Raw genomic sequence first — 10,252 nt, forward strand, 5'->3', positions numbered from 1 at the left:
TTGGTGAGGCCTCTGCAGAGGAGGCTTCTCACTCCTCCCAGGCCTTCCCCTCCACCCAGCTGATGCCTACTCTCCCGTGAGAATGCAAGGTCACCTCCTCCCAGAAGTCCTCCTTAACCATCCCAGGCCTCCTGGGTGCCCCCCGATGACCTGCTGCATCTGGTGGGCACACCTGTGCCCATCCTTGCTGGCGAGGGAATGGATACTTCAGGGCAAGATGTGGTATGGCTCAAATGATGCTCAGTGCCCAGCCTAGGGGCTGGCCCTGAGCTGGGTGAACGGATGACCCTCTCCGGGATGCAGAGGCCAGGGCAGCAGGGAGTGTCCTGGGTGGGCGGGGCCCGCTCACCTGTGCACAGCAGGCCCGTGACGATCCACTGAAACAGCTGTACATGCTCCCTGCAGAAGCCGCGGGCTCTCGGGACCAGCTGCTGCAGGCTCCTCCTGGGGAGAGACCAGCAGAGCCCACGAGTGGCCCCCACTCCCGCCAGGGACCCTCAGCACCCTTCCACCTCAGGTGAAAGCTGCTTGAGTACGGCCCGGTGCCCAGGGGGTCAAGCACGTGGGCCTTGCAGGCAGGATCTGAGCTTGGCCTGGAACAGCTCCGCAGGCCCCGCCACCCCAGAGACACCCAGGCTTCCAGGCCACAGGAGGAAATAAAGTGATTGGGTTAGACCCGTGTCAACACGCAGGACCGTGCGCTGCGCCACCTCCTCGGTCGTAGCTCCGCCTGTCCACGGAGCCGGCGAGGCTCCCTCTCCACGTGGGCCCCTGCTGGACCAGGATGCTTATCTTTGTTGGCAACAGCTGTTCTAAAAAGAGGGTGTGCTGTGCGAAACAGCTTGGCTCCTGCCTGCCCCAATTGCCTCTGGGGCTTAGTCCGGTCATTTGGTCACCTCTCTGTCCCTGGAGGGAACAGAGACCCAAGATGTGAGCCCAGTGTTCATGGAGCTCAGCCACCAGCAGCTGCCTCGAGGAAGGGAGGTGTGGCTGACTTTGCCAGGGCAGGGGGAGCCCTCAGTCCTCTCCAGGGGCCTGTGCCTGGCTTAGTTAGCTGCAGGTGCTGCCAAAGTGCCCGGTGGCCCCTTCAGCCAAGGGGGAGGGAGCCTCCACCTCCAGGAGCCCAGGCTCATCCTGCCCAGCCCAGCCCACAAACTGCAGAAGCCACCTACCATCTAGAGGAGGGCTTCGGGGCCCCAGCACCCCAGCGGCCCCTGCCATCTGCAGAGCTCGAGTCTCCAGGGAGCCGGCCTTCCTCCTAAAGCCATGGGGAGTGGTCAGGGCCAGCCTTCCACCCAGCGCACCATAGGAAATAATCAGAGGGCTGCTTAATGGAGTTCTGCCGTGCACACATTGAGCCCGCGCAGTGTACAGGCCTCTGGGCTGGACACATCCACCCCTCAGGGAGCTTGTGGCCTGCGTCAGGGAGGGACACTGATGACTGCTGTGGCTATGGGCGTCCTGGGCAGGCTACCTCGCTGTGACTCCAGGGCACTGTTTACCCTCAGTCATGGAATTGCATTCTTGCAGGTAACACAGTGCGAGCTTCCCCGGGGCTGGAAAGGGAGAGGGGCCTGTGGGAGGAGGCTGGGGGAACAGAGGGGGTCTTACTGAGTTCCAAGCTCATATCAAGGTCAAGATGAGCTCCTTCCGGGCTGGCCTCCCCAAGGAGCCCCTGCCCCGCAGGCCCACCGGCTGGTCTCTTCTCATCTTTCTGATTGCAGTATAAATGTTGCGCCCTTGCTAGGACCTTCATTAAATGTTTAATGAGTAAAATAAATTGCTGGGGGGTCCAACATCCCGGGGATTCCTAGTGGCACAGGCAGAGGTAAGGAGGAGGCAGGAGAGGATGGCCAAGACCCCCCATGCTCAGCCGAGACCCCCCCGCCCGAGGCCCAACAGGCTGCCGTGCAGGTGGGGAGGCACACACCGGGCTCTCCAGGAACTCGGCCCCTGTGTTCTCCACGCCGTGGGCCATGGGCGCGAGAGAGATGGACGCTCTCCTCGGAATGTCGTTCTCCATGTGCCAGACCTTCTAGCTGAAAGAGTCAGGGAGACCCAGGACTGAAGGGAAGGCCACACGGGCCTAGGCCAGGGGCCTGGGGAAGCGGGGACAGGAAGGGGAGAGGCGGGATGGGGGAGACACTGGGGGGCACACATGCTACCTCAGGCTCACTCCCAACCTGGGCCCTGCACACAGAGCAGGCGGCCTTTCTACCTCACTCTGAACCTGTGAGAGCCAAGTCCCCTTAAGCCCTGGGAGTCCCAGGCAGAAGAGTACACTCCACCATTCACAGGGAAGGAGAGGAAGGAGTCTCTCTGCAGAGGCCCCACTCTCGTGGCCACCCATGACAAGTAAACACCGCTGACGTTAAGTGATATGCTCACTGTATTGTACTTTCCCACCCTTGAGAGATGGAGACATGACATTCTGAAGACATTGTTCCAGCCCCTAGATCCAGCCACACCTGAAACCAGATACCCCTGGACTTTTCAATTCCAAGAACCAATCCAGTTCTTTTTCCCCCCCAACATTTAGTTCATAGGTTTCAACTCATCTGTAAACAAGAATCCTAACCCCCCTCTCGCAATTTCTGTCTTGCCTCTAGTCCTCCTCCTGGAGAGCACCCTGCTCCATCTAACTCCAGTAGAGTTAAGTGGACACACCCAGACCCACACACCTGGGCCGCACGCGCACACGGAGCCCGGGGAGCCCGCTGCCCGTGCACCCAGACCCACCGTTGCGCAGAGGGGCACGACCTGGGTCCCACGCACAGATGTGTAGCGACAGGTGGCTCTCGGAGGAAGACGGAAGCGACAGGTGGCTCTCGGAGGAAGACGGAAGCTGGGGTTGCTGTGGGGACGAGCTGGGTCCAACCTGCTTGCACTCTGGCCTGTCTTCTAATTTCTATGAAGTTTCTGGGCAGAATCCAGAGTTGCAGTAGCTTAGGCCTTCCCAGAGGGCAGGGCCACAGCTGGGGCAGGGACCCCAGCTCTTCCCCGAGGAAGCAGAGGGCCTGGCCCTCGGTGGGGCTGCCTCTCCTGCTGCCCCTCCTCCCCTGCCCTCCTGCCTCGGGCTCCCAGGCTGACCTCTTCGGGGCCTGGCTCCAGGCTGCCTCCTCCAGGAAGCAGCCATCCCTGTATTCTTCTCCCCTGCCTCTTCGGCTCCCTCTTCACTGGCTCAGTAATTATAACAGCAACCTGTTTCCTAAGCCGGGGGACTAGAAAGCAGCAGCTGTCACAGACAGGAGCCGTGCTTCAAATCTGAGCATCGAGACAGTCATGATGATGAAACAAAATCTCCCATTTCCTCCTCATATCTCTCTCTCTCTCTCTCTCTCCCTCTCTCTCTCTCTCTCTCTCTCTCTCTCTCTCTCTCTCTCTCCCTCCCTCCCTCCCTCTCTCTCTCTCAACTAAACGCTTGAGTAGCCATGTGCAAAAGTCAAGGGACAAATGCTTTAGTTTTTCAGTCCTCAAACTAAACATTAAGCTTCTCTGACAAGATTCACAACATCTCTTTAATAATTAATGGCATGAGTTCAGGACAAATTCCTTTAGACACAAAAATATTTGCAGGTAGCTCAGGGACTGGAGTGCCCCCCAAGTGGGTACTAGTTGTTATGGAAGTTTGGAAAAGATGATGGGCGAAGGGTGGAGGTCCCCCTCTCTTTGGAAACCTTCTTTTTTCTCCATTCTAATTACCAAAGCATTATATGTGCACTGCTAAACGTTTCAGAGTTACAGAAATGTACAGAAATCCAGGCATGGTGGTGCACACTGGTAAGCCCAGTGCTTGGGAGGCTGAGATAGGAGGATCACAGGCTCGAGGACAACCTCAGCAAATAGTGAGACTCTCATCAACCTGGTAGACCCTGTCTTCAAATAAAAAATAAAATGGGGTGAGGTGGAGCTTGGAAGTAGAATGCCTCTAGGTTGGGTCTCCAGTACCACAGAGAGAGAGAGAGAGAGAGAGAGAGAGAGACAGACAGACAGACAGACAGACAGACAGACACAGTCAGTCAGACAGACAGACAGACAGAGAAGAAAGAAATGTACAGAAAGCAGGAAGTTAAAATCCACGCCTAGGGGGTGAGCACTGTGAGTTAGTGGCATTTTTCTTCACTTTGCCCCTAGTGTCTGCTACTTGGTGTTACTGCTTTTTCAACGGGGATAGGGCGGTACCAGCATCCTCAAAATGTGCCCTTTTTGGCAGGGATCAGCACTCTGCCTACTCCTACCGTTAGAGCCATGTGTCCCTTTGCCTGTAGACTAAATGTCAGGAGGTGGTGGCAGGACACAGATGGACAGGCCCAGAGCTGTTCTTGAAGAGGCCTTGCCAAGCCCCGGGGCAGGCAGAGGATGATGTCATCCCACCGCCTCTGCCCCCCCAGGGCCCCTCCCGCCCCCTCGGTCCTGCCCAGGAGCATTCTGCCTCAGAGCTACAGCTCTTTTTGTTTGGAAACCAGTCTCACTAAGTGGCTGAGGGTCTCACTAATTTAGTGCTGGGGCTGGCTTCGAACCTGCAATCTTTCTGTCTCAGCCTCCCATATACTGGGATTATAGGTGTGCGCCACCGCGCCCGGCTAGGCATCTTCTTTTTCACTGAACTGACTCATGCATCCAAATGGCGGACAAATAGACGCTAACCACCAGTCACATTCCACGAGCCTGCCAGGAGGTGGTGGCAGTTGGCATTCCTGAGAGTGGGGCGGATAACAGGCCCTGTGCTCAGAGCTCACCGTGCACTACCTGAGCGAACCCTCAAGAGAACCCGGGAGGAAGGACCTGCCCTCCACAGGGAGCAACCTCGGAGGAGCTGGCCGGCCTGAGGGGCCTCCGTGCTGCGTGCTAGGCTTCAGGACCTGAGCTGGTCCTGGAGGCGTTGACCCCATTACGGCCTTGCCTGCAGCCTGGCTGGCAGGAGGATCCTGCACCCGTGCTCCTACCCGGTGCCTGTGAATCGTGTCCTCTGGTTGGAAACTGTGGACACCGTCTCTGAATCCGTGTGAATTCTGCAGGGGCTGGGTTCCCGGGCAGTCGGCCCCACGTCCTCAGTAAGAACCCGACTGCTTCATGAATGTGCGTTTGCCTCGACCGCACCAGCAGCACATCTCTCTGTGAACGCACAGAGCAGTCCCCTTGGCCTGAGATGGGGGATTCTTGTTCAAGAGCTGTACTGGGAACCTGGCATGGGGGTGCACGCCTATAACCCCAGTACTTGGGAGACTGAGACAGGAGGACCGCAGTTCTGCAGCCAGCCCCAGCCACGTAGCAAGAGTCTCAGCAAATTATTGACACCCTGCTTCAAAATAAAATCGGACTGGGGTTCAATCCCCAGTACATCAATTAATCAATCAATAAAATAGGGCTGGGGGTGTGGCTCAGAGGCACAACATCCCTGGGTTGAATCCCCAGTACCAAGAAAAAGAGAGAGAGGTATTGGGGGAGGGCTCCCACAGGGGAGCACGAAACACAGTATGGGGTAAGGGTAAGAAGCCAGAGTGTGGCCTGGCTGGAGACCGGCTTCCGTTTGACCCCACAGGGAAACTCTGGCGTGCACACGTGCCCTGAGGCGGTACCAGGTCCAGCCAGCCTTCATGCCCTCTGCCAGCCATGGCCAGCGATGGGAGAAGGCGGCAGGGGGGTCTCTATGTCAGGTGGCTTCCCTGGGCTCGGGGCAGTGCTGGGGGATGGAGCCCACAGCGAGGCCCCCGCAGGGCACCAGCAGCAGCTAAGAGGAAGGACCCACTGCTTCTGTTGGCCCTGGGCCCGGCAGCTGGACACAGGAGCAGGGCCTGTGGCACAGGCCCATGACAAGATGGAGCCTCTTCCTACAGGACTTGCTGGCCTTCAGGGGTCTCGGAGGGCCTGACTCTGCCAGAGCCATTGACTGGACCATGCTAACCGCAGCCCAGAAATCTGTCTACTCATTATCCGCTTTAGCGCTGCCACCCTCAGATCCCGGCAGAGTCCTTCCCCCCAGGCGATGTGTAAAGTGGCTGACACCCACAAGGCCTGTCGGAAATAAGCCAGCCATCAGTTCTGAGGCCAGGCCTCTGGGTGCCAGGAGGGGGAGCCTCCTGCCCAGAGGTGGCTACAGCAGAAACACCAGAGCCTGGCTGAGGGGGGATGAAGGGGGTGTGACCCTTATCTGTAGTAGTCACTGTTTGAAGGCCTTTCTGTTTCAAGTGTGACCCATATAAGTGGGCAGTGAAGGCAGTTTAAAGAAAGCACACCGGGAGCCGGGCACGGTGGCGCACGCTTGTAATCCCAGCACTCGGGAGGCTGAGACGAGAGGACTGGGGTTCTCCAACAGCCTCAGCTACTTAGTGAGGCCCTCCGCAACTCAGTGAGACCCTGTTTCAAAATAAAGAATAAAAAATAGGGCAGGGGGTGTAGTTTGGAGGTCGAACACCCCTGGGTTCCATCCCCAGTACCACAAAAAGAAAAAAAAAATTTAGAATAAAAGAAAAGAAAAGACTAAAAAAAAAATAGGGAGTGGAGGAAGACTTCCGGGAAGATGGCGACCGAGAAAAGCGGGGCTTAAAAGCCCCGCTAACAACAAACCTCCATTACCACAAAATCAGCGCCTTTCATAGCCAGAAAACACCATCACCAGTGAAACAAAAAATCACCAGGCTCCAGAGAGAAAGCGGACTGAGAACAGAGCCACAGAGGAGATAACCGGCCTATCGCCCGAGGACGCGGCAGACGCGGCGGCAGCAGCGCCATACTGCCGGCGAATTTACGGGACGGCTACAGCAAGCCGAGGTGAGCCACTGCGAAACAGCCAGGCAGGATTTCTCCGCGCAGAGAGCATCTAAAGTTCCCAGTGGCCGAGCTCAGCACACGCTGCAGGGATTCAGAGTGGAAACCAAAACCAAGAAGAAAAACACCAGCTCCACAGTCGAGGGCGTAGCAGCGGCGCCATATTGCCACCGGCGGCAGCAGCACCGAATTCACCGAGTCCAGTACAGCAACATCTGCGTACTCAAGAACAGTGAGTCAAATTGCGGGCCACAGAGGAGAAATCCCAGTACTGTACTCCCTGGGACTTGACCCAGTGGGGGAGGGGCGGTGGCAGAGATATCACACCATAGGAGAACGTGCAACCTGGCACCCCCCACAGTCTAAAGCAGCCTCTATCGACTCTCTGGGTCGGAGACTCTGCGATACAACCCAGTAAAGGAGTAGTGGGGTCTGAGATACTACTGACTCGAGATCCAGAACACCTTAAGTGAAGTCATAGTGACCCAAGGGAAGAACCCAGAGAAGGCACAAACATCCGAAATCATGGGAAAGAGGAATAATACTGGAGCAATAAATGCCCACAACCCCACAACATCAGAACCTGATAAAACTGAAAATCAGAGATTTCTAGAAGATCAAATCAGGAAAATAACTGTAGAAATAATAGAGGTGCTTCGAAAAGAACTCAGAGAGAGCCAAAAAGAGATAAAGGATGCAATTAATGAAGTAAAGGCCTCAATTCAAAGCACAAACAACCGATTAGAACACATGGAGAACAGAATCTCGCTCTTAGAAGATGAGCAATCCAAAACTGAACACATAGTTTCTAATCTAGAAAAAAATATCCAACAGCAGGAATCTGATATTGAAGAAATATGGGCCCATTTTAAGAGAGCTAACCTAAGAATAATTGGAATAGAGGAGGGAAAAGAAAGTGAAACCAAAGGGATCAACAATCTCTTCAAGGAAGTAATAGCAGAAAATTTTCCAGACATAGAGCAAGAGGTTGATACACAGGTCCAGGAAACTTATAGAACTCCCTTTAGACAGGATCGGAGAAGAGGATCCCCACGCCACATAATTGTCAAAATGACCAATGTGGAAGCCAAGCAGAGAATCTTAAAGGCAACAAAAGCAAAGGGCCAAGTGACATTCAGAGGCAAACCAATTAGAATCACTCCAGACTTCCCAAACCAAGTCATGAGAGCCAGAAGGGCTTGGAGTAACATATTCCAAACTCTGAAAGAAAACAACTTCCAGCCAAAAATTTCCTACCCAGCAAAACTTTCTATCAAAATAGAAGGAGAAATAAGAAGCTTCCATGACAAACAGAAACTGAAGGAATTTATGTCTTCAAAACCAGCACTAGAGAAAATACTCAAAGAGATTAACTACAAAGAAGAAATAGGTAACACACTCCAGAACTAGAGAAACAAGATTTTCCATCCAACAAACAACTAAGATTGGTTATCTGTGGAGATTCATTATTTATGTTAGTCTTTTACCTATCTCTAAAGGGTATTGTTTGCCTTTATTGTTGTTAATTTCTAGGATTCCTAGTTGGAATATTAATATACCTTCAGATATAGCATTTGGAAATATTTTATCCCATTCTATTAGTAACTGTTAACTCTGTTTACATTGTCTTTGGATATACAATTTTTTTTAGGGAGTTTGTATATTCCTCTGTTGCCTGTGCCTTTGAAATCATAACCAAGAAATCACTGCCAATTTCAATGTTGTGAGGTTTAATGACCCAGATTCTCTCCTAAAAGTTTATAGTCTTAAGATTTATATTTAGGTCTATTATCTATTTTGAGTTAATATTTGTATATGGGATTAGGTAAGGGTCCAATTTTATTCTTTTCCATGTAATTATTATTTTTAACAATATTTAGTTAAAAGATTAATATTTCCACCACCAAATGTTCGTGGAAACCTTGTCAAAAATAACTTGACAATATAGGGAAGAATTTAGCTCTAGGCTTTTATTTAACTCCAATGGTTTATATATCTGCCTTTAGAATAGTACTACACTGTTTCAATTATTGTAGCTTTATATGGTTTGAAATCAGAAAATATATATCTTCTAGCTTTGTTCTTTTTCAAGATCGTTTTGGGTACCTAGAGTCCATATTCCATATTAGGATAGATTTTTTTCTGAAAAATAAATATATAAATATATGATAGTTTCACCTAAAAAATAGAAAAAAATATTCTCTGGTAAGAAAGAAAGCAAAAAGAAATATTGAAATATTATCTTTAAGTCATCAAAAGCTTGGTATCAGACAAATGAAAATGTTATGTGAGATTATCATTTTTAATTTTAGATAAATTGCCATAATACTAGATGTCAACTACTAAGCCAAGCATGGGAGGGAGGGATAGGGAGAGAATGGGGTGGGGATTGGGTGGGGGCTGACTGGGAAAAATGTGCATGTATGTCTACAAAAGTATGTATCCTACTATGATGTATGAATACAGTGCACCAATAAAAATAAATAAATTAAAAAAAAAATAGGGCTGGGGGTGTAGCTCGGAGGTACAATGTCCCTGGGTTCCATTCCCAGTACCAAAAAAAAAAAAAAAAAGAAAAGAAAAAGAAAAAAAGAAAGCTCACCACTAGAAGCCTTGGGGGGAATGGAGCCCCCCTAAACCAGAGACTGGCTTCATCACACCCCACTCCAGACTGTCACAAGCAAACCATCCTTGTCTTTTCACTTACAGGAATCTTTATAAATAAAATAGATGATAGATAGCTATAGATGATGCGTAGATGGATAAAAATATAATTTTAGATTTTTTTGGTATTGGGAATTGAACTCAGGGACATTCTACCTCTGAGCTATACCCCCAGGCCTTTTTTTTCTTTTTCTTAATTTTGAAACAGGATCTTGCCAAGTTGCTGAGGCTGTCCTCAAACCTGCAATCCTCCTGTCTCAGCCTCCCAAATATGGGATTACAGATGTGTGCCACCACACCACACCTGGCTCATAATTCTAGATTTTTATCATCAACCCTAGACACTGTTTCAGTTGGCATTCTCACTGCTATGATCCAAAATATCTGAGTAGCTGGTTGTGGTGATGCATACCTGTAATCCCAGTTCTTGGGAGGCTGATCCAGGAGGATCGCAGGTTCAAGGACAGCCTCAGCAAGTGGTGAGACTCTCATCAACCTAGTACCACAAAATAATAAATAAACAAGCAGGTAAATAAATGTATAGTAAGTACATAAGCCAGCAGCCTAGCCATTTATTATCGAATACCAAGGACTGTACCTCACTGTGTGTGCTGTGCTTTACGACAGTCCACAGTGGGTTTGTTGACAGCAGCGTCACAACCTCACAATGGCTATGCCAGGTTAGTGGGAGGGGTTCAGCTCTATTATAATCTTACAGGACCATTATCAGATATGATGCGGTCCATTGCTGACCACAACATTGTATGTGGTACATGACTGCCTTCAAATAACTGTTCTTGAGCCGGATCTCGGTTCGCGG

The 10,252-nt window shown here is 51.3% G+C and overlaps 1 protein-coding gene across 1 annotated transcript in view; it reads right to left on the reverse strand.

The window, feature by feature from the left end:
* SLC28A1 (solute carrier family 28 member 1) overlaps positions 1–2,023 on the reverse strand; it is a gene marked incomplete at both ends in the record, with an annotated part of 32,006 nt that extends 29,983 nt beyond the window's left edge. Inside the window, 3 exons of the mRNA XM_080691681.1 lie at positions 350–496; positions 711–906; positions 1,931–2,023. Of these exons, the coding sequence (XP_080547807.1) occupies positions 350–496; positions 711–906; positions 1,931–2,023 (436 nt within the window). The remainder of the gene's footprint in view (positions 1–349; positions 497–710; positions 907–1,930) is intronic.
* Between the last annotated feature and the right edge of the window lie 8,229 nt (positions 2,024–10,252).

Source organism: Muscardinus avellanarius (assembly GCF_963383645.1).
Source record: "Muscardinus avellanarius genome assembly, chromosome: 3".
NCBI lineage: Eukaryota > Metazoa > Chordata > Mammalia > Rodentia > Gliridae > Muscardinus > Muscardinus avellanarius.